Raw genomic sequence first — 24,158 nt, 5'->3', positions numbered from 1 at the left:
TCCTCTGTTTATTATAGCTGACTCATCTGGCAGGAGGCCGGTGGTGTAACCTTGGCCACTTGGTAACTTTCCTTGAATCCTGAAAGTCTCTGGTGCAGATAAACTGGCAGAAGCATCCTTAGGGAAGGTGCACGTCATCTGGAATACTAAGAGGCTGCACCTTACAGCCCTTTTCACCAAGGGAGTTTTATGGCACAAGCTGGGGATTGGAAGTACAACCCCTCCTTAGCCCCATTTTACAGATGTAACAGTCTACCCACCTCCTTCAGTAATTCACAGGCAGATCACTGTCCTAGCCCAGGTATTGCTCACCCAGTCCTTTGCTTGGCTCCAAGAAAACAAAACTTTACTAATGAGCATCCCTGGACATTAACCTTTGCCTCTCCAAGGGCTCTGGGCGGAGGGCCTCTGTTTTGTCATTTTCATGCTCTAGGGAGGTGAGGAAAGGAGGAGGGAAGAATTAAGTGAACCAGGGACTGATCCTCTCTCTGGTTCCCATCCCCCTCACTGTCAATCCCAGGATAAACACCCTGAGCCACCACCCTGCCAATGGTCTGAGATGCCAGAACATTTTGGATGCCAACCCCAGCCGGGAATTCAGAGAAGGGAATCAGATCACTTAATTTTTTTTTGGAGTGGTGGAGAAAACATTTCTAGTGATATCAGAAGCTCCTGAAGGGGGGCCTCACTTTATGCCGGAGTCAGACCATTCATAGACTCTTAGAATGCCAGCACTGAGAGCCACCTCCAAAGGTCATTCAGTCCAGCCCTCGATTTCTGGGTAAGTCGATGTCTCATTTGCATTTAAGATTGTGCCTCCCCCACCCAGAGATGGTGTCACCCAAAGCACCCAGGATTATCACCATGAGGGAATGTCAGGTTTGTACCTCACCCCTGCCCCCACCACACCTACTGCTGCTGTGTATGGGACCCATCTGCCCAGGGAGGATGGGAAATGGGCAAAGGAAGCCCAAGGGGTGTTCAGGGCCCCGATGTCACTCTCCACTCCCGCTCCCAGCCAATCACTCTGGGGAGGCCAGGGGTTTCCCTTCGGTATCCCCCAGCTCACCTCAGCCTCCAGGACAGTGACGGGGGGGGGGGGGTAGGTGGGGGATAACCTAGTATTAAACAAAAGGGGAACCTCAAGAAAGAAACGAGTGGGCTTTTTGAGACCTGTGGCTGCAGCAGCTGAAGGCAGGCCATTACCTTGAAGAGAAAGGCGGGGAAGGTAAGATGGCAGGGGGAATCATGGGGAGCCTTGCTGGCCCAGGCCTCCTCCCTGGGAAAGCTCCAACTTGCCCAGAATGAGGCTGCAGAAGCTGGTGGGCTCTCTGCCGTCTGTGTTAGGGAAGAAAAGTTGCTGACAGTTGTCACCAGAGCAGCCAGGTGTTTCCCAAACTCCAGACCCCGACCTCAGCAGGTTTTGCTGCCCAAACACCCCCAGGGACCAACGTACACCTGCCCGCATCAGCAAAGTCCCCTTCCCCTCCACCGCAGGCTCCCTGGGGGCCAATGGACACAGAAGTTGAGAGATCTACTGACCGTCTGCGTCAAAGTGCTTCCAGATTTCCAGGAACTGGGACGCCGTCAGCTCGGCCAGGTGCAGGTAAGGGGGCTGCTGCTGCGGGCTAGCCATGGCGAGCGGCTCGGAGACCTCAGGCGCACAGCGCTGTCCCTGCGCCCGGCTCCGCTCCCGCACTCGGCCAGGTCCTGCGCGCCACGCTGCCTTTATATACAGTCCGGAGGCTGCGCCCGCGCCCGGCCGCCAGCAGGGGGCGCGCGCGCTCAGAGAATCAGCCCGGGTCTCGGCGGGCGGCGGCCGCGCAGCGGTTCGGCCAGTGGGCGCGCGGCGCGGGGAGCGCCGGGGACGCGCACGTGGGCGCTGAGACCGCTCGCCGCCAGGCCAGGGAAGCAGGGGCCCTTCGGTGCAAAGAGCGGGGAGAGGCTGCTCTTGCCTCTCTCTGACCTTCTTCAGTACAGCTACCAGGTATTGTTACTAGCAGTAGCAATAGTAATAAGGGTAGTAGCCGCAGCACCACTAATAGTAATAATAATGTAAGCTTGACAAATAGCATCTGCACTTCACGGTTCACTGGGTGTCTCTCATGCCTGCTCCCGTCTGACCCTTACACAACAGGAAGAACAGGGACCAATTTTCTGAGGAGGGGACTTGAGACTTCAAATGACTGTTACATGACTTGCACAGCAAAGAGGGGCCCGAGCTAGAATTTGAACCCAGCTCTTTCCCCACACTCTCATGGTCCCTAAATGGGGCCCATATTGGGGAGAAGCCAAGGATTTTCAAGGCTCTGGAGGTGGGGGAGCGGCTGGAATCAGGGATACCCAGGGAAGATCCAGATGGAGTGGAGGAGGGGCTTCCATTGTCCCCCTGGGGTCTTGGTTGTTGCCCTCCCCAAGTCCCTCTGTGCCCTGGTTACCTGCCTCCTCCTGGACAGGCTCTGGGGGCTTTTGGACAGTTCTTCAAGGAGTGGCAGAACTACCTCCTGGTGCCGGGTCTTAACCGCACCCACCTAAGGACATGATGGGAATTTGCCTAGGCCAGTGGGCAGAGAATATCCATTGCTGACCTAGGAATGTTCTGTGCTGGTCTCAGAGAAAACAGAAGCAGCTGCTGAGGGCAGAGTCCTGAGAACAGCAGACAGGACTCCCCAAGCTGGGCACTAGGCTCCCTCCCCACTCTCTCCAGTAGCCTGAGCTCCTGAGCCCCCAGGCCTGTGCACCCATTACCCCTGGAGCAGCTGCTAGTCCCTCCTTTCTCCCCTCTCCTGCTGAGCGACTGAGAAATGGATTGATGCTCATTAACACGTACTAATGAGTGTTAGCTGAACTGCCTTCCGAAGGGAGAGCGAAAGAGAAGGAGGTAAGTGAGAATCAAAAGGAGGTCGCTGGGGCAGAGGAGCCAGGAGGAGACCGAGGGGGAAGGTTGTCCCTTGGAGGGAGGGACAAGCCTAGAGCGAGACTGAAGGAGAAATACAGAGTGAAGGTTCCCACACCACTTGATTTTGCTCAGAGCAAATGTGTTCAGAGTTTCTTGCAGGAGCAGACTGGGAGAGAGGAATCAGAAAAACCCAGCTTTTGAGGACTGTATGCATTCCCCTTGCCTTTGTGCCAGAGGAGAGTCCTGAGCTGAGAAATTCACCAAAGCCCGTGGGTCTCTTTTGTACTGCCCCCGGGAGGCAGGATTGTTCAGTGGTTAAGAGCAGACACTCTAGAATCTGGGTGCCCAGGGTTTGAATCCTAGAATAAGCTGTGTGACCTTGGGCAAATTATGTAACCTATCTGTGTCTCAAATTTTCTCTTCTGCAAAATGGGAATGTGAGTATTTACTTCTTAGAATTGCTCTGAGATTTAAATGACTTGATGTTCCCACTGCCCTTCATGGAGCCAGAGATCAGCTGTGATTAGCTTGGCAAGATATTCTTTGGCCAGCATCCATCTTCTGGAGTAGTGAACGGCTCCTGAAGGGGCTAACCCCAGAGGGAGGCCAAGGGGAAGGCTAAGCAGGAGCTCTTCACTGTGCTGTACAGCCCTACAGGGGCCAGGCTCAGCCCCTTCCAGCTTTGATGCTGTCACTTGGGCTCCTCTGTCTCACCTCCTGCTCCTCCCCTTTCCCAGATGTGTGGGGTCAGAGAACTAATCCCTGGTACCTCCTTGTTGCTTTGGTTTTCCTGGTGAGGAAGAGAGAGTGGATCGCCTGCTTTGTACTTTTCAGAGCTGCTTAGATGGGGGTTGGCTATGAGGGGGGTACTTTGGTTTGATGGGGGAGGTCCTGGGTATGACTGTAGTGTGGCCCCGGTGACCTCCAGCTCTGCATTGGGACAGCCTGCATCATTCATTTTAGATGCATGGTTAGAGTCTTTCTGAGAGGCCCATTCCTGGGCCATCTCAGACAGAGAGGGCTGTAAAACCCAAGCAAGTCCCTTTGTCCTTTGTCCCTAGCCAAGTACTGCAGGAGCAGTCATGTTTAGGACTTATAAGCTCTGCTCTGGGGTCAGAAAGCTGTGGGGTCAAACCCACTTTGAGGGCCTTGAGCAGGCCATTTAACCTCTTTGAACCTTAGGAAAAATAGAGGTAATAAAAGTGATACTGGCCACACAAAGCGTAAAGACCAAAAATAATGTAGTCAAGGCATTAGCTAGCAAGAATCCTGGTGGTGGTATGTGCTTAATTAGAAGGTAGTTATTATATTAACATAGGGTGTCGGGAGGAATTTTTCTTGTTGTTCTGAGAAGGGGCTAAGTACCCCACTTGTAAAGTTACCCCACAGAATCCAAGCACCTCCTGTCTGCTGGACTTGCTAAGCCTGTCTTTCACTTCCACCCAAGGCCATGGGCTATTCGAAGACAAGACTGTGGGATGGGGGGGCTTGTGGGCGGAGCCTTAGCCTTTGGGCAGTGCAGCATTTGTGGCTCCTCTGGGGCCAAGTGTTTTGGGGGGTCTTCAGAAGACCTCTCCAGGTCATGGGGGGACATCTGCAGTAAGAGGATGCTGGCATGCCCAGCTGGTCCCAGAGTAGAATTCTGGAGCCTGGGACCCACGTGAAGACAGAAGCGGTGCCGTTTTTGACTCAGGGTTGTCTGAAGGCCCGCACTGTCCTGTCCTGTGCCTGGAAGGATTGCACCCCTTTCCTGTTTTGTGCAGCCTTTGGAGGGTGCTGTGCCTCCTGAGAAAGGTGCATGGAGTTTAAGGAAGGAGCAGAAGCCAGATACCTGCCGGTTAGTCCTTGGTGTTGAAGGAAGTCAGGGCGGAGCTGAAGGCCGCTCTAGGAAAAGCTTCTTTCTACTGTGCTCGACCCTCTGACTCCCAGACACCAGCAGCAGTAGCTGTTCCAGCACACGGGGACCAGATGGGTGAGGAGAGTTCCTCCCCAACTTCTCCGGGCAAGGAGATGTTTCAGAGCACCCCCTCCTCGCCACGTCATGCTTAGCCCAGGTGGAGCCAGAGCCCTCATCCAGTCTGCATTGGGGCAGATGGGAAGCTTTGAATTGGAGAAGACTGGAGTTTTAGGTTAGACTGGACCACGTTTATGTAACTGAACTTGAGCAGAAAACCATGAACTCAGAACAGGAAATCGCTGAGGGATGAGGAAGAGAGATTCGAGGAGCGTGTTTGAAAGCAGTGATGATGCTTATATCTCAATGAGTTGAGACTCTTGTAATTCATTTTAGATGTCTGAGGTTTTGCTACTTTAGATGCTTTTATAGAGGGTTTTGGTATGTCTTGTTTGGTTTGGGCCTTGCAACTAGCCTAGCAGATGTGCAGTGCGAGAATTAGGCCCATTTTAAAGGTAAGGAAACCAAAGCTCGGAGAGATTAACACCCAAACGAGACCCAGCCAGGGTGGGACCCTGAAAAGCTCTGGCTCTTTCAGTTTCCTGTTTCCAGGGCATACGGAGTCCTTGGGGACCAGGTGCCAAGCCCCTGGCTAGTGTGTGCAATGTGCTTCCTAGACCCTGGCCACAGGGTGCCTCCCTGCAGCAAGGAGTGATGCCATGTCCGCTGTTTCCAGGATGCCCATGGGTTCAAGGTGATGGCTGGCTCCTCCCTTCTCCAGAAGGGGAAAATCTGGTAACATTCTCCTTTTTTGCAGCCCCAACCCACCAGCTGTGCCCCGAGTACTGCAACCTAATGCCAAGGATTGGCAAGAAGACCTGCCTGACTTGCCCTGTACTCAGACCCCAGAATCACTTTCCGAAGGGAGAGAGGCCTGCTGACTGAGAGGTGCTGAGATGCTGGGGAACAGATGACAGACTCGCAGCCAGCACCCACTGGGCCCAGGTAATTGGCTGAGCTCCTCAGAGCACCTGGTGTTAGTTAGGAGCACATCAAAGAGAAAACCACAAGCCCGATATGGTTCCTCCCTCTGCCTAGAAATATTTCTTCCAGATATTGCTTCTTTGGTCTTTATAATGGTTAGGCCTGGCTACCTGAGCGCTGGAAAGCTGGCCTTGCTTCCCAGAAAGGAGGATAAAAGGGATGCAGGAGCCCAGCAGTTTCCATGGAAACAGATCAGGTGGAGGAGAATAGAGTCTGGAGGAACCCAGAGGTGGGAGCAGGACTTTTGAGTAAATTTGGTCTGAAGCCTGAGATTCTATGGATAAAACATTTCCCTCCGACGAGGGGGTTTGGGTCACCATAATGGCAACAGGATGTGGAATAAAAAGAGCTGGAGGCTGTTGAGGGACACCCTCCCCCAACTGGCAGGGTATGGGGGCCGAGACCTCCGGCTCCAGAATCCCATAGGTCCCTTCCAGCTTTTTTTTTTTTTTTTTTTTTTTTTTTTTGGTTCTGCTGCTAATCCGCAGTTTTTCCAGGTGATGGCTGTGTGATCCTGGGCCAGGTGTCTACCCTCTCTGAGCTTTCATTTTCTCACTGGTAAAATGAGGATAATTCTGGTAAATTACTCGTATGGCTTTTGTGAGTGTTAAACATAGTAACACATGTAAAGGGTGACGTAGGGCCTGGGACATGATAAGCACTCAAATGTTATTATAGACGAGAAAGTAGAAGGCAACTGGTAAATCTAATCCAATGAGTGTAGCAATTCTCCTGACCAAAGTGATTGGCTCAGGGATAGGCAACGAGAGATTGTATCTCAGACTGTGAAGGAGCTACAGAAAGGATATCCTCTCCACTTGCAGATGTTTTGGTGTGAAGCAGTGAGGTCTGGAATTGCTTCAGTCATCTTGACACCGTGAGTGAAGAATCTAGAGTGGCCTAAGATGGGGAAGGGCATAGAGTGGAGATTGAGGATGAAGCCCATATTGCAAAAGGCAGGGCAAAAAGACTGTTAGAAATTGGGTTGATGTGATGTTGGGGTCTGGGAGCGAACGGTCGAGAAAGAATTCTTGAGACCTTTTCAGTGCGAAAAAGGTGGTTTTATTAAAGCATGGCGACAGGACCTGTGTGCAGAAAGTTGCACTGGGATTGTGAGGGGTGGCTGATTATGTATATTTTAGTTAGTGGGGTTTAGGAGTAGCATGAGTCTCTAAGGAATTTGGAGCAAGGCTTCCAGGATCTTAAGGGGCTAGCTGCTGTTAAGATAAGGGTAATGAGACCCTTCAGATGTATACCAGTGGGCCATACGTTTGAAGGATGATTGCTAACATATATCGTGGGGATGATAGACATAAAGGAAATTTCCAAAGGGGTTTTTAAAGAAGACTTACAGGATCCTGGAGGTCTGGCTAATGTCAAGCTACAGTTGCTTTTTGCCTCCAGCAAAGTATTCGCATTTAGGTAGTTGAGTTCCTGGAGGAAGGTCACTCTGCCTGCCTCAAGTGTTTGTCACTGGGTTACAAGTTGTAAGGAGATTTCATTTCTTTTCTTTTCTTTTCTTTTTTTTTTTTTTTTAACATTTCTTTTGCCTTTGTTCTTCACATCAGGGTCCCATGTGACATCATTTGAACTGTTGGATCAGGCTGAGTCTGAAGTATTGTTAGACTTCCTCAGTTGTATGAATCGATATACCCCCATTAATGTTTAAGCCCGTTTGTGTTGAATTTTGAATTTTGTTTCATTTGCAACCAAAAATTTCTAACTCCTAATCCAAGAAGAGGGCAATTGTTCTAATGGAAGCTGAACTTGGGGAAACTTTAAGAACAGAGACTTCTCTCTTTCTTGTTTTCTTAGGGTAGCAGGGCCACTCTTTCATAGATTTTGTCTCCATTTGGACAGTTTCTTCTCTTCCACACCAAGCATCTTCCCAACCTTGCCTCCTCCTCGCCTGTCGTAGCCACCCAAGCGTCAATTTGTCCTCAAGAGTCATAGCTACCATTTCTCCTGATAGCCTCTCTGTTTCCCTATAACAGATTCCCAAGAGAAGAATGTGATTGGTCTAGCCCATCTTTTTCTGTTGGCCTGTTCAGATCATAGGTTGCTGTCCCATTGTCCAGCTGGGGGCAGGAAGCGGCGACAGGACAGGGAGGGGGATTTTTCTCTTAGAGGTGGGGGCATGGTGGCATTAATTGGGTGCTCAAGGTGGAAAACTCAAACAGGCAGTGGGACATGTTTGCTGTAAAACTGAGTAAAAACACTCTGACCAATGAATCCACACGTAAAACACAGAGCGGGATGCGTGAGGAGTGTCATCTAGAACAGGGGTTGACAGGGGCACCTGGGTGGCGCAGTCGGTTAAGCGTCCGACTTCAGCCAAGTCATGATCTCGCGGTCCGGGAGTTCGAGCCCTGCGTCAGGCCTGGAGCCTGTTTCTGATTCTGTGTCTCCCTCTCTCTCTGCCCCTCCCCCGTTCATGCTCTGTCTCTCTCTGTCCCAAAAATAAATAAACGTTGAAAAAAAAAATTTAGAACAGGGGTTGACAATGTTTTTGTTTTTGTTTTGTAAACTTTTTTTTTAAGGCCATTAGTAAATTCTGGGCGGCTTTGCAGGCCAGAGGGTCTCTGTCTCAACTGCTCAACTCTGCCACTATGGCACAAAAGCAGCTACAGACAATATGCAAACAAATGAACATGACTCTGTTTCAATAAAACTTTATTTATGTTATTTTTATTTTTATTTTTTTATTATGAAACTTGTTGTCAAATTGGTTTCCATACAACACCCAGTGCTCATCCCAAAAGGTGCCCTCCTTAATGCCCATCACCCACCCTCCCCTCCCTCCCACCCCCCATAAACCCTCAGTTTGTTCTCAGTTTTTAGGAGTCTCTTATGTTTTGGCTCCCTCCCGTTCTAACCATTTTTTTTTCCTTCCCCTCCCCCATGGTCTTCTGTTAAGTTTCTCAGGATCCACATAGGAGTGAAAACATATCGAATCTGTCCTTCTCTGTATGACTTATTTCACTTAGCATAACACTGTCCAGTTCCATCCATGTTGCTACAAAAGGCCTTATTTCATTCTTTCTCATTGCCATGTAGTATTCCATTGCATATATAAACCACAATTTCTTTATCCATTTGTCAGTTGATGGACATTTAGGCTCTTTCCATAATTTGGCTATTGTTGAGAGTGCTGCTATAAACATTGGGGTCCAAGTGCCCCTATGCATCAGTACTCCTGTATCCCTTGGGTAAATTCCTAGCAGTGTTACTGCTGGGTCATAGGGTAGGTCTATTTTTAATTTTTTGAGGAAGCTCCACACTGTTTTCCAGAGTGGCTGCACCAGTTTGCATTCCCACCAACAGTGCAAGAGGGTTCCCGTTTCTCCACATCCTCTCCAGCATCTATAGTCTCCTGATTTGTTCATTTTGGCCACTCTGACTGGCGTGAGGTGATATCTGAGTGTGGTTTTGATTTGTATTTCCCTAATAAGGAGTGACGTTGAGCATCTTTTCATGTGCCTGTTGGCCATCCGGACGTCTTCTTTAGAGAAGTGTCTATTCATGTTTTCTGCCCATTTCTTCACTGGATTATTTGTTTTTCGGGTGTGGAGTTTGGTGAGCTCTTTATAGATTTTGGATACTAGCCCTTTGTCCGCTATGTCATTTGCAAGCATCTTTTCCCATTCCGTGGGTTGCCTTTTAGTTTTGTTGATTGTTTCCTTTGCTGTGCAGAAGCTTTTTATCTTCATAAGGTCCCAGTAGTTCATTTTTGCTTTTAATTCCCTTGCCTTTGGGGATGTGTCAAGTAAGAAATTGCTGCGGCTGAGGTCAGAGAGGTTTTTCTCTGCTTTCTCCTCTAGGGTTTTGATGGTTTCCTGTCTGACATTCAGGTCCTTGATCCATTTTGAGTTTGTTTTTGTGAATGGTGTAAGAAAGTGGTCTAGTTTCATTCTTCTGCATGTTGCTGTCCAGTTCTCAGCACCATTTGTTAAAGAGACTGTCTTTTTTCCATTGGATATTCTTTCCTGGTTTGTCAAAGATTAGTTGGGCATACTTTTGTGGGGTCTAGTTCTGGGGTTTCTATTCTATTCCATTGGTCGATGTGTCTGTTTTTGTGCTATAAAACTTTATTTACAAAAACATGTGGTGAGCTGGATTTGGCCTATGGGACATAGTTTACTGACCCCTGATCTAGTAGAATGAGTTCTAGGCTCTCTCGGACCTCTCCAAGCTTCAGTTTCGCTTTCTATGAAATAGAGACTGTAATAGAACCCATGTAGAAGGACTGTTGTAACATGTTGGTAAAATAATGTATGTAAATTACTCAGTACAGTGGCTGGCACAGAGTGGTAGATATTGGCTGCTTTTCTTCTCTTTATCATTGGGTGGGATCTCAGAATAACTGGATTCTGGATCCACCAATTTGCTTTGTGAATCTAGAAGAGTCCCTTCATATTCTCTGAGCTGAGCTAGGAGCTGGTAGTCCCTCTTTTCAGAAGGTGGGACAGGATTCCTAAAGAGAGGGTTTGAGGAACTAGAGAAAGGCAATACTCTGGCTAGGAGGGCAAAGGGAAGGATAGCTGCAGATGAATCCAAATCTGGATGTCCTGTGGCCTCCGTGTGAGGCTGCCTTGGCCTCTGCTCAGGGACCTGGCAGGGAGCCCTAGGCTCAATTTGCAAACAAACCTACTCCGTTTCCTGCCAGCATGGGACTTCCTGGTGGCCAGGAATTTGGAACCTTTCACCAAGGCTGGGAAAAGGGTCCCTGAAGGAGGAGTGTCCTACTTCCAGGATTTCCCAGGATGCGGCAGAAATGTCGGAATGAAATACTCAAAGATAAGGGCTGCATTCCTTTTATTAATGGATTCATTTAAAATTTAATTCGTTCATGCCATCAAAAAAAAAAAATTGACTAATCATTTACTTTGTGCCAGGCACTGTACTAGGCCCTGGGGATTCGATGGTTAGCAAAACATAAACAGTTCCTTTCCTCAGGAGTTTAAAGTCAAGGTAGGGAGGCAGACATTGATCAAACCACACGGTTGAACACAGAAGTGCAAAGTGAGTGTGTAACAAAAGTCCTGTAAATACCTGACATTTATGGGAAATCCATCCTGAGAGTGAATTAGGTGAAGGGAGGTAGTGAGCACGCCTGAAACTTAAATCCCACCACACAAAGGCTAGAGGGGTTCTGTGGTGGAGAAACTGTAAGAAGGTCAGTGGGACTGGAGCATAAAGTGGGTGGAGTGTATGGTGGGGTGACCCTGGAGAGGTAGGCATCGGCCAGGGTCCGTCTCCCAAAGTGAGGGACACCTCCCTTCCGCCAAGGGCAATCCCCTAGAGAAGGATACAGGTGTGACAAGTGAGTGGCCGACACCTGCAGCAGCTGCAAGGTGGGAACCCTGGCCAGGGAGGGGGGTGGGGGGCACCCAAGAGTAGCTGCTGCACCCCAGATATGACCAGGTGCAACTGTGCAGTCCAGGCAGGCAGAGACAAGGCCAGCCCTTCTGGACCAGTGGCCAGCGGGGAGGACTCAGTGTTTCTCCAAGTGACCTCCACCTTCCACCAGTAGTTACACTCACACTCAGGTACTGTTCTGGACAAAAGAAACCAAATCTTCCCAAACTGCCCTTCTTAAGTGAAACCGCATGGTGGTGACATAAATGGGCAATTTTAAATTGTGTTCCCCCATTCCTGTCCCTGCCTCCTAGCAGGGTGGGAGGATGATTGCATTGGTTATGGGAAGCAAAGAAACTGCATATTCCTCGTGCATCTCTCTGAGTGCTCTGTGACCCTGATACACTCATTTCTTTGTCACCCCTGCTGGAATGGAAGCAGGGATCCGTCTGTTTTGTTCAGATTTTCCCAGCTTTCATATGGACTCAGTCATTGTTGAATGAATGAATAAATGAATGAATGGCAGCAGAGTGGAAGAGGATGTTTCTGTGTATAGAATCAGGACCCTCCGGAGGCTCTAAAAATGACTCCAGGCACTGACCTGGCCAGCTCATCTCCTGGCAATCAGGTATCAGGCAGTGGGCCCATTTGGGTGGCCCTCGGGAGGGCAGCTGCTCGCCCTGCTGGGGGCTGCGGTACCGGCTGGTGGGGAGGAGCTGCCTGGCTCTCAGCCTCTCCCCTCATTCACTAATCCCCAGGCCCGGCTCTTGGCTCTTTCCCTGCCCTGCCTTCCTGATCACGTCACTGGGAATCCCCTCAGAGGCAGGCCACAGGATGGGGCTTGAGGGGGAACAGGTCTAAGCCGGAAGAGGCCACAGTGGGGCACTTCCTGGAATCTTCAACTCTGGCTGTTATTGCTGATGGTCTGATACAGGAGCCAGAAGCTCAGGCCAAGCCCAGCCCAGCCAGTGCTGGAGGGTGACAAAGGAGGCGGTCCAGAAGGAAGAGAGAAAGACAGGGAGAAGGGTAGAAAAGGAAAGGCGATGCGGTTTTCCAGGAGTTGCAGAGCCAGTTAGTAAAGTCTGGGCCTCCAGGGTCCCCTACTTATAGTAGATGCCAGTGGTGCCCTGCCAAGGTCCTTCTAACAATGGGACAACAGCCCCCAGCTGCTTTGAGTGTTGACCGCTAGAGCTCCAAGTTGCACCATTCTCTGGAAAATTGCTACTTGGTCCAGAGATGCTCCCCACAGCCCCATGTAGGACAACCCATAGCCAATGACTGACAGATACAGGGCATCATGGCCTGGCCCCTTGCTTCAAGATGCGAGAACCCCTGTGGTACCATTCATGCTCCAGAACTCCCTGTGGGATCAGGCTGAGGCCAGACTTCAGCTGAACCTGCACCTTCTTCCTCTGCCCCATTCATCTCCCCTGATCCTTCCAGATTTCTCCTTGGCCTGCTCCCTCAATAACTCACTTGCACAAGAATCCTTGTCTCAGGCTCTGCTTTCAGATCAGTCATAAGACATAGTGTCAGACTAAAATCTCTCTTGCCACTTGCCGGGAAGCCCAGCTCTGCAGTTTAGGACCCCAGGTTCTGATGTTATCTAGAAACATGTGTGCTTTCACATGAGGACAGGGTGGCTTCCGGTATCTCCACATGGTGGTGGTTCTAACACAGCGCTGTAAGCACCACCACTTATCAGCTGTTTGAACTTGGACCTAGACTGTGGCTTCTTAGAGTTTCTATTTCTGCACCTGAGGAATTGGGATCATAATACAGTCTTGCCGGGGGGCTGCAAGATAGGGAGAGCCAGGGGAGCCAGTGACAATGAACCTGGCTTGGAGTCACACAGACCTGCCCAGCTGTGTGACCTTGGATGTGTTGTTAACTTTTCTAGTCTCTGTTTTCTCATCCATAAGATTAGGATAATACTAGTACTGAAGGCATAGGTTCCTGAGGGGACTATGACATACATGTATAGCAGTTAATACAAAGCCTGGCCCCTGAGTAAACCTAGCTGTAGAAAGTTTGTATGGTACCTGCATAGACTAAGTACTCAATAGGAAATGAGTGTTGTTTTCGTTAATGAGTATATATCTAAATTAGTTGGTAATAATAATAATAAATAGCTTTGGTAATTTGGGAGGAGTGCTTAAAAGGTGGCCCAGAAGTGTGGCAGATGGGACCCTTGGGACCTGATGCATGGGGTGTGGGCCAAGGAGGGGTAGGCAGATGGAACCCATCCTGGCTCACTTCTCAGTCAACCAGCATGAACCCCGAGGCCACTGTTCTACAGCAGCCTGCTGCCAGTGGCTTGCCTGCATGCCAGCCCATTTGTCACCCTGTCATCTCCTCCACACTTGAGAGCAAATCCCCAGGGATCATGAGCAAAGCCCGCAGAACAAAGAGCTGCTTTTTTTCTCTAGGGCTAGAGGGGAAGTAAGGATGGTGAACAGCAGAGAGTGACCAAGGGCTTGTCCTTGGTTTGATGCGAAAGGTGCAAGTTCCGCCCTTCATGAGGGGCAGGGGTCAGTGAAGTGTGGCTCTCAGGCGCATCCAGCCACCTCCTGTGTCTGCATGGCCTGCAAACTAAGGATGGCCTTTCCATTTGTAAATGGTTGGGAACAGTGAGGAGAAAAATAATACTTTAATGAAAATTAAATGAAATTCACATTTCATTGTCCACAGTAGTTTTACAGAGACACAGCCTCGCTGTCTATGGCTGTTTTCATGCTACAACGGCAGAATCGAGTGATTCCAACAGAGACTCTATGGCCTGCAAAGCTGAAAATGTTTGCTCTCTGGCCCTTTCCAGAAAAAGTTTGCCACCCCCTGACTTAGAGCATCAGGCTGACCAGGAAAGGTCCAAAAGTAAGAAAAGCAGAAAGCAAGTTGATTCTCCCCTGCTGACATTTGTTTTTCCTTTGCTATTTCATCTTCCTTCAGTAACATTTCCCTTCTTGTGCTTGGTACTTTCTTAACGCCTGGCTAATGCAGAGGGAAGAATCTGATTAATAACTCACACTAAGGTGTTGGTGACTTAATGTATTGCACCTTCTTTCTCCCAGGAGATTGGATTAAAGGAATAAATCTTTGAGTGGTGGAATTTTAGGAACCGTGGACCGTGTATGTGTGTAGGTGTGTGCGTAAGTTCATGAGAGAGACAGAGAGGGAGAGAGAGAGAGAGACTTGTAATCACCAAGGGTGGAAACTGCAGAGTCGTGGCCCAAAGGAAATGAACAAATAGATTCTTTGGGAACGAACTACCTGGGAATGAGCAGAATGAGCTCACCTTAGTGGCTCCTGGAACCTCAGAGGACAGCTGAGAGAAGGTGCTTCCTCTTCTGATGTGAGCTCTAAACCTGGCTCCTTTGATGGCTAGAGGAGCCGGGAGGACATGGAACCTGTGAGCAAGTCAGGACACTGAGGGTATCACCTGTCACCCCCAAGGCTCTGCCCAGCAATTCAACCCTCCATGGCTTAGCCAAAGGACAGGTGATAGCTGGCTCTCTGCCCTTGTTGGCCTTGACACTTGCTCTGTGGGTCTTTGGTGTGCCTTTGTCCTTCTTTTCTCCTTGCTGCCTGGATCTGAAGGTCAGTCACAGCTGGGGAGTGGGCCCTGTTCTGTGTGGCCACTGCTGCTCGGGCATCCCAAAGACTGCGGCCTCAGCCCCCCGACTGCAGGCTCTCACTGGCTGGCCAGCTGCAGTGGGGCTCTGCCCAGCCTGCCTCCCCTGGCGTCTGTTCTCCAAGTTGCCCTCCCTACTGGAACCAGGGTGAGCTTTCTGAAATGCCAGCTGTTATGGGCTGGATTGTGCCCCCCACCAAATTCATATGTTGAAGCCGTAACCTGCCAGTGCCTTAGGTAGGACTGTGTTTGGGGATAGGCCCTTTAAAGAGGTCATTAAGTTAAATGAGGCTGTTAGAGTGAGCCCTAGTCTAGTCTGGTGTCCTGAGAAAAGGAAATACGGGCACATGGAGAGACACTGGTGGTGCACACACAGAATGAGAGGGTGACCACCTGCAACCCCAAGAGAGGTGTCAGGGTGAAGCCAAGCCCGCTGACACCTTGATCTTGGACTTCCAGCCTCTGGATCCTGCGGAAATAAATCCCTGTTGTTGAAGCCATGCGGCTTGGGCCAGCCCTGGAAAACATACACCAGCTGAACTCCCTATCTGAAATCCTTGACTCCATCACCTTAGGTCTGTGCTGGGTGTGACTCCTCTATGCCCGTGGCCTCATTTCCCACCACCCCTCGCTCTGTGCCTTCATCCACCCACCCCAAACTCCTTGTAGTCTCCGGAGTGTGACTCGTTCCCCAGCACCAAGCTTTTGCACATGCTGTGTCCTGTGTTGGAAAGCTCTTTCCCCAACCTGGCAATTCCCTCCCTCCCTCAAGATTCCTTCCCAGTGCACGTCCTCCTCTTCTGACTTCCCTAGTGGGAATGCCAAGGAGGTCTGTGGTGGATGTTACACACTGGATCCCCCAACAACCAGTCCAGTTGCTCCTGGAGGACAAAGACTGCGCCTCACGGATCTGTGTGGCCCCAGCACTCAGCACACAGCCAGAAGCGTGGTATGTGTGGTTCCTCTTGGTGGGTGCCTTGTGTGAGGCCAGTGCTGGGCTGAGACTTCATCTGTATCATCTCATTTACCTCCCAGCTGTAAAGTGGGCAGCATACATTTTCCACCTCCTAATTCTGCCGCGAGCAGTATTATAATGTACCTAAAGTGCTCAGCACGATGGCATGGGCATGTGGCAGCTTCTGTCACCTGCTCCCTTCTTCAGGGACCCCCTGAACCACTTCACCCGCAGGGGGACCGGAAGTGCTCATAGCAGGTCAGGCAGAGGCTGAGACTTTACCTGATGTCACCTCCACCCCCTTACTGGTTCCTCCTGGCAGCATTTCCTTGACAAATCACTTGCCCCTAGATCTTTGTCTCACGTTCTGCTTCTGGGAGAGTCTGATGTAAGACAGAGTTGGCAAACTTGTCCTGCAAAGGGCCAGATAATAAACATTTAATAAATAGTTTAGGCTTTGTGACCCGTACAGGCTCTGTCATAACTACCCAGTTCTGCTATTGTAGCAGGAAAGCAGCGCTGGACAATACATCAATGAATATGCATGGCTGTGTTCCAATAAAACTGTATTTACAGAAAGAGGAGGTGGGCCGGATTTAGTCTGGGGGACCATGGATTGCTGACCTTTGGTCACGACAACAGCCCTAGAAGTTTGGTGCTTTGTCCCCTCATCGTTCCTACAGATGAGGAAACTGAGGTACAGAGAAGTTAAGTAGCCTGCCAAGGTCACATGCAGGTGTGTAGCAGGGCCTGTAGACTGGTTCTGAAGCCTCTATGCTAAACTGGTCTTGCAACAGAGGTCTAGTAAGTGAATGGCTCCAGGTGTCTTTCAGGCAGGTGAGAAAAAGGGGCGGCAGGGGACAAAGTTCCAGTTGGCTTAACTCCCTTCCATCTCCAGTAGGAAGACTGGCAAATGTGTGCCTGGGGTGGGGTTGCAGGGATGCATCTCCCTAAAAGTTCTAGGTGATCTCCACTAAATTTTCAATCAGTTCATTTGCCTTCCTAAAGCACTGAGTGGACTGAGCGGGACTCCTGGAATCCTTAGTGAAATCTATGTGTTGGAAAGATTTTAAAAATAGCACCAAGCCCTTTGACAAGATGAGGGCTAATTACCCTGATGCTCTGGCACCCCAGCTGATGTGCTGCCACAGTATAGACTTGGAGCCCTCCCGGCAGCCCCGAATCATGAAGTCTTTGTAGAGAAGTGAGGTGAGGCTGAATTTTCTGTCTCAGGCCAGGGAGCTGCTTCATTATAAGGATCGCCAACCTGAATGGGATTCTAGCAGGGAGGCGGCAGAACCTGCTTTCCGCCCCTGTCAGGGAGTGGGGTGGGGTGAGAGGAGCCCAGGTCCACCCCACCCAGGGACTGGCCAACCCAGGAAGCACAAAAATCATTTATATTCATTGTAGTAAATGCTGCTAAACAAAAAGCAGGAAACCCACCCAACAATCCCACATCCTGGGTGAGCGATTTATCAACAGTTTGGTTTAATTCCTTCCAGTCTTTTGTCTGTGCCTATATTTATGTATTATTTATTTATTACAAAAATGGGATCCTACTGTGTGTATGGCTTAATGTCAGTGACATATTTTGACCATCTTTCCATGCTGTTGTATACTTGTCCTTTTTTAAAATTATTTTTTAGTTTTTTTTTTTTAATTTACATTCAAATTAGTTAGCATTTAGTGCAACAATGATTTCAGGAGTAGATTCCTTAATGCCCCTTACCCATTTAGCCCACCCCTCCACCCACAACCCCTACTTTTCTATGGTGTCTTTTGAAATGGCTACGTGTAATATACTCTTTGTGTGCATGAAACATATATACTTACCAATTCCCTATTATCAGGGAAAAGGCATCATTGCCAGTCATTGTACTGTTATAAACAAAGTAGCTAAGTCTTTGTTTGAGTCCTTGATAATCCCCTTACATTTTTAGGTGTGGAATCACTGAAGCTTGGGGTAACCTTTGGGGAGGTTGGAATCTTATTGATCTGTTATAAGTTATCCGCAGTTTCTTGACAAGACACTCTTTTTTTTTTTTTTCAATGTTTATTTATTTTTGAGAGAGAGCATGCGAGTGGGGGAGGGGCAGAGAGAGGAAGACAGAGAATCCCAAGCAGGCTCTGCGCTGTCAGCCTGGACAGAGCCCAATGTAAGGCTCGAATTTACAAACTGTGAGGTCATGACCTGAGCTGAAATTGAGAGTCCAGCACTTAACAGACTGAGCCACTGAGGGACCCCATTGCCAAGACATTCTAGGGGAGCGGTTAAGGGCACATATTCTACAGCTTGAGCAGCTGGGTTTGAATCCCAGCTCTGTCTAAAAAAGGTTTTGAGACCCTGGGGTGTATCGCTTAACCTCAGTTCATCTGTAATGTTGGAACAACAATAATATCCAACTCTGTCGTGCTATTGGGAAAATGATCTGAGTTCCTGCCACTGCTCTGGCAGGGTTCCCTCCTGCTTTTGCCCTTGGTCCTGCCCCCCAACCCCACAGAGGGAACATTTGCACTCTGCACTTACTGTCCTTTCAGTAAGATACATTCTTTCTCCGGATTGCCGCATGGTTCACTTCCTCACTTCCCTCTGATCTTAACTCAGATGACCCCCTTTCTGACCATCATTCTCTGTCACTTTCCTGGGTTCTATTCTTCTTAAACCACCATGACCTCCTGATGTATAACACGTCTATTTCCCCCTGCCCCGAGAATAGAGGTTCCTTGAGGGCAGAGAGTTTGTTATTTTTGTTCATGGCTATGCCCCCAAGTTCTAAATTATATTGCCTATCACCTAGAAGGTGCTTGAACATAATTTTTGGCTTGGATGGATTTTTCACGTGAAGCACTTAGCATGGGGCCAAGCCCAGGCTGGTGCACAATAAATTGTTATTCACCTACTAGAAGAGCTGAATGGAATGGCTGGGAGGTTGAAATGGTGTTTTCTGCCAGCAGCCGTGGCACTGAGGGGACAAGAGATGGGAGGTGGGAGGGATGTCCTATTTGACAGCTCCTCTAGATCTCGGTTGAATGGGGGTTGAGGCTGATGGGCACTGGGGAGGTGTGGCCACACCTCTAAGCTCCCTTCTCAGGGACATTGCCCTTCCTGCCCCAAATACAGGCCCTCATCTCAATGAATCTCTCCATCTTTCCTGGGGCTGTTTGATTTTTTTAAAGTTTATTTACCTATTTTGAGAGAGAGAGAGAGAGAGCGTGAGCGAGTGGGGGGGGGGGTGGGCAGAGAGAGAGAGAGAATCGCAAGCAGGCTCCGTGCTGTCAGCTTGAACTTGCAAACCCATGAGATCATGATCTGAGTGGAGACCCAAGAGTTGGCTGCTTAACCAACTGAGCCACCCAGAAGCCCTGGGCTGTTAGATTTTGAAGGGGAGCCAGGCACTGGAAACCCTTCCTTGTCCTGAGCTCACTGTCTTCTTAGGTTGCATTTCCTCTCTCATTTACTCTCATTTTCTGCTGCAACAGCCTAGAATTGCTTGGAATGCTCTGCCCCACAGGCCTTTTCATATGCTGTTCTCTCTGCAGGGAGTGCCTTTCCATCCACTCCCCTACTGCATCCCACTAACTCTTGCCCATCCTTCAAAGGCTCAGCTCGGCTTTCACCTGAGAAGTGCCCATGACCCCTCACCCCAGTCTGGTGCCTTCACAGCCCCCACGTTGTTTTTCTCACACTGTGTTGTAATTCCCTGTTTTCTCACTGGCCTCCCGACTAAATGGCCCAGGTGAACACAGGGACTCCACAACACTCACCGTTTATCCTCAGTGCCTTGCCTGACACAGAGAAGGCGCTCGATATTGTTGAGTGAATGAATTAATAATGATGAAATAGGCACACTGTAGGTGTCGGGGTTGGGGGGAGGTCTTCCGTGTGGGACACCTGCTCACAGTCGTGTGGTGAATTGTGCCAGGGGCCTGGAGTCACGGGGTCTGTCTTGGGGCAGGCACTTCCACGGTTTTTTTGGAGAAAGCATCCTTATGTGTCTGGGGAAGTGACATTCTCTGCTTGGTGTCCCAGTCCTGTCAGATTCAAATGCTTCAGCCAGTTTCTATAAATGTGAACATTTCAATTGGGCAGCAGCTGCCATGGTAACTGGCTGAATCTTAGAACTTGGGGACTGGAAACAGACCAGAGACCAGGTAGCTTTCAGAAGGCTCTTTTTTTGTGCTGGTGTGTGGAAGCTCACCAATGAGAACTGACTCTGCCCAGGTGCCCCTCAATGCCGACACTCAGTGCTTCCTTCTGTCTGGGAAAGGATCTTCAGGGGCTTCACTGGCCATATTTGTAGTATCTTCAGCTTATCCTCTTGGATCCTAAGTTGTTGGAGCTCAGAGGAGGAAGACTGAGATTTTTCTTGGTACACTGAGGTGATAAGACTGGGGAAGGACATAGTAAAGCAGGGAGAGGAAGGTCACTCTCACCTTTGCTATTCTGTTCCAGTCAGACTTGGAAGTAACAATCCAGGCTCATGGGCACCTCCTCCTCCTCCTGGAACTTTCTCAAGTGGTAGGACAATGTTTTTGAAACATTAGCTAATATTTTTCCCCCATAGCATTTTTTCTTCCCGTTCAGACTGTACTGTGGTCAGTGTTTTTGCAACACATACAGCTGTACATATGCATACAGCTGTTCAGGTTGTGCACTGTGTAAATCCATCCAGACTGTGTGCACGATGCTCCCTGAATTGTGCAGTGTGGTAGCCCTGAGAAGGGAGCTAACAAAAGAAAAGGGAGATGCTTCAGGGATTTTGCATTCAAAAGCCTTAGCCTTGGGGGAATGAAATGATAAAAGGATGAGAGAATGTTGCATAACCAAGAACAAGGTTTTCTTCAGCCCCAGTCTAAATAAAGAAAGATTCCTTCAAGTATCAGGGGAGAAGAGAGACCCTGATTCATTTAGAAGAAGACCCTGAACTCTGTACCCTGGGCCAAGTCCAGGTCAGGGCAGCGGGTGTGGCAAAAAACCTTGTCAGTTTGCTGAATCCAAGACTCACAGAGACTTGGGCCCCATTTCCCAGGTGGGGCTCCAGAAAAGAAAGGGCTGCATGGTAGGTAGACCTGGGCAGGCAGGGCCTCCAAGGGTGAAGAGCAGTGGGATGATTTCAGTGTCTAGGGCACAGCATCAGATCCAGCCAGAGACCTGCTGAACATGAGTGATCCCATGGCCAGGATGGGCCATGACTGAGCAGCCTCCTGTGTTGATCAATGGTCAGGGTGGACGGGTGGTGGCTGAATCAGGAGGCCCCAGTGGACAGGGATTGCAAGGATCACATCCCCCTCTTCCCCCACTCCTCCATGGTCCTGGGAACCTAGGTGTAATGGGATTAGGGGGTCCTCAGTTTGGCCCAGACTTAGGATCTGTTTTCTGGTGGGATGAGAGGTGAGAATAGAGATTAAGTGGCATTAAAGATAGATAAGGTAATGTTTCTTGCAGTCAGTCCTGAGTCTTGGATGCAAGATTTATTCCCACAACACATTGCTCTGAGATTCTCAGAAAGGAACCTGACTCTCCATCATGGTTTACATAGTGGTTATCCACCAGGCCTGCTTCTTAGCCTCACCTGGGGAGCTTGTGAAAACACACGGATGTGCCCTTAGACCTAGAGAATCAGAATATCTCAGGTGGGGCTGGCCCATGTACTCCATTGGCTAGATCAGTGCCTAAAAAGTAGCCAGTGAGACCCTTAGCTGGATTTTCTGGGTGCTTGGGAGAAGCGTCTTCCTTTTTTTCTTGGTTATTTATAAAAATGAAAATTTCCCTCTCTGTGATTCCAAACACTTAGAAATTTTTCAAACAGATCTTAAAAGAATAGCAGTGTTAGTCAGTAAAAAACAATCCATGATTATTGTTTAAAAAGGGAGGCTTTGTCACTTATAAATTCATTCTTTAATATTAACAGATAAAATAATAATCATAAAATTAGGTAGCTAAAGGAAGAGAGGGAACAGGTGGAGGGGACAAGGACCAAAACTGAACTTGGCAGGATGTACATAGGCTGTAGATTTGACATTGGAACAGTGTAAATGTTTTTGTGATTACAAAACAAAGTTAACTCAAAAATGGAAATAACAGTCTTTGAACAAGTAAAGAAACACAAAACATGAGAACCTAATTGTGTTTCTGGTTGGAGGTACACAAAGAAAAATTATTTCATACAACTTTATTTCATATAACATTATTTTATTTTTTTTTTTAATTAAAAAAAATTTTTTTTTTCAACGTTTATTTATTTTTGGGACAGAGAGAGACAGAGCATGAACGGGGGAGGGGCAGAGAGAGAGGGAGACACAGAATCGGAAACAGGCTCCAGGCTCTGAGCCATCAGCCCAGAGCCTGACACGGGGCTCGAACTCCCGGACCACGAGATCATGACCTGGCTGAAGTCGGACGCTTAACCGACTGCGCCACCCAGGCGCCCCCATATAACATTATTTTAACTGTACATACTTAGTAGAATATATCCTAAGGGCAAAAGAAATGAAAAATAGATCTTAAAGTGTTTTCACCAAAATTATAATTAGAAATAATATTGATATCATTATTCAAAACTATTTCACACACACATAGTAAAATAAACCAAATAAGTAATGATGTTATTAGAAACTAGGATTTTCAACATGAGAGGAAGAGATGCAAACATAAAATTAAGGGCTTCAGGAAAACTTCTGTAATTTAAATTTTGAATTCCAAATGTCATTTTAAATGTATGATACACTTTCTTTTTGGAAACACACACACATTTGTATTTCCTATATCTGTGTACCCTGAAAGCCTTGACCAGTGACCACCCACTCAATAGCAGTGAAAAGCTCAGGGCCCAGTTCAAGGTATCCAAACCATTCCCCACTAGAAGGGGGGATAGTTCATCAAAAGGCAGTGAATAGGGGCATTTGGGTGCCTCAGTCAGTTAAGTGTCCAACTTTGACTCAGGTGATGATCTCATGGCTTGTGAGTTCAAGCCCCGGGTTGGGCTCTGTGCAGACAGCTCAGAGCCTGGAGCTTGCTTCAGATTCTGTCTCTCTCTCTCTCTCTCTCTCTCTCTCTCTCTCTCTGCCCCTCCCTCACTTGTACTCTGTCTCTGTCTCTCAAAAATAAAAAAATATCTTTAAAATTTTTTTAAAAAGGTACTGTATAGAACCTGTTTAGATCCTGATTTGAACAGAATAACTGTAAAGAAACATTTATAAAATGATCAAGAAGACGGTTAGGAAATACCTGATGGAACTAAGGAATTATGATAATTGTATTTTGGCTCTGTTTTTAAGAAGAGGTCTTACCTTTTTAAGATATGTACTGAAGTTTTCACAGATGACAGCTCTTGGTTTTGCTTCAAAATAATCCAGTAGGAATGGGGGAGAAAGCAGGTGGAGGTTAGAAGAAAAAAGATGGGGCATGTATTGGTCATTGGTGACATGGGGGTTTGTTCTTTTCTCTGTACTTTTGTATATGTTTGAAGAATCTCCATTAAAAATTTTTTTGGGGGGGGGTGCCTGGGTGGCTCAGTTGGTTAAGCGTCCGACTTTGGTTCAGGTCATGATCTTGCAGTTTGTGAGTTCGAGCCCCGTGTCAGGCTCTGTGCTGACAGCTCGGAGCCTGGAGCCTGCTTCCGATTCTGTGTCTCCTCCTCTCTGCCCCTTTCCTCCTCATGCTCTGTCTTTCTCTGTCTCTCAATAATAAATAAACATTAAAAAAAATTAAAAAAAATTTTTTTTTAAGTAAGAGGAAAAGAAAGCGCAGGAGGAGGAGAAGGAAGAGTAGGGGGCATCCCACAGATGTCCCAAGTTAAAGGAATCTTAGGTTGTCCTCAAAGAGAGAAAGAAGCCCAGGTCTCCGGGGAGCATGGCCACTTCTCTCTGCCCTAAAGGTCCCAGTGCCTACTGGACAGAGAGACACATGATTGGTGACCTAGACAGTGATTTGGAAATCACAGCAGTGAATTGGATAATCCATTTAGAGGCAGCTGGCTGAGCTGGCCTGGTGGAAGAGCAATGGGAGCCTGGCACAGGTAGAGAGAACTGGGGAACCAGGAGCTATGGGGCCCTGGGCTTGTAAAGGGAACAAATCCTACTTCTTCTTCTTCTCATTTTTAAAAAATTTTTAGATGTTTATTTTTGAGAGAGAGAGAGAGCGAGCAGGAGAGGGGCAGAGAGAGAGGGAGACACATAATACAAAGCAGGCAGTAGGCCCTGATGCAGGGCTTGAACTCACAGACCAGGAGATCATGACCTGACCCAAAGTCAGAAGCTTAATGGTCTGAGCCACCCAGAAGCTTAACCCAGAAGTGATTCCCGACAAGGGAATACTGGGAAGGTATCAACTGAGTCAAGCTCTGGAGGCACTTGTATGATACCACAAAGTATTTTT

The 24,158-nt window shown here is 48.5% G+C and overlaps 1 protein-coding gene and 1 long non-coding RNA gene across 4 annotated transcripts in view; one reads left to right on the top strand and one right to left on the bottom strand.

Moving 5' to 3' along the window:
* CALB2 (calbindin 2) overlaps positions 1-1,727 on the bottom strand; it is a 28,894-nt gene extending 27,167 nt beyond the window's left edge. For both annotated transcript variants that reach the window (XM_015084985.3, XM_053210043.1), the window contains exon 1: positions 1,543-1,727. In XM_015084985.3, the coding sequence (XP_014940471.1) occupies positions 1,543-1,636 (94 nt within the window). In that variant the 5' untranslated portion in view covers positions 1,637-1,727. The remainder of the gene's footprint in view (positions 1-1,542) is intronic.
* LOC113604423 (uncharacterized) overlaps positions 1,148-24,158 on the top strand; it is a 65,849-nt gene continuing 42,838 nt past the window's right edge. Inside the window, exons 1-2 of one of the 2 annotated variants that reach the window (XR_008293470.1) lie at positions 1,148-1,606; positions 5,611-5,798. This is a non-coding gene — a long non-coding RNA (uncharacterized LOC113604423). Of the gene's footprint in view, positions 1,607-1,881; positions 1,988-5,610; positions 5,799-24,158 lie in introns of those variants that run through there. The other variant, XR_008293471.1, reaches the window with a different exon arrangement.

This window comes from Acinonyx jubatus, chromosome E2 (assembly GCF_027475565.1).
Source record: "Acinonyx jubatus isolate Ajub_Pintada_27869175 chromosome E2, VMU_Ajub_asm_v1.0, whole genome shotgun sequence".
Taxonomy (NCBI): domain Eukaryota; kingdom Metazoa; phylum Chordata; class Mammalia; order Carnivora; family Felidae; genus Acinonyx; species Acinonyx jubatus.
Note: the sequence above shows the minus strand (reverse complement) of the source record. Positions and strands in the feature narration are given on the sequence as shown.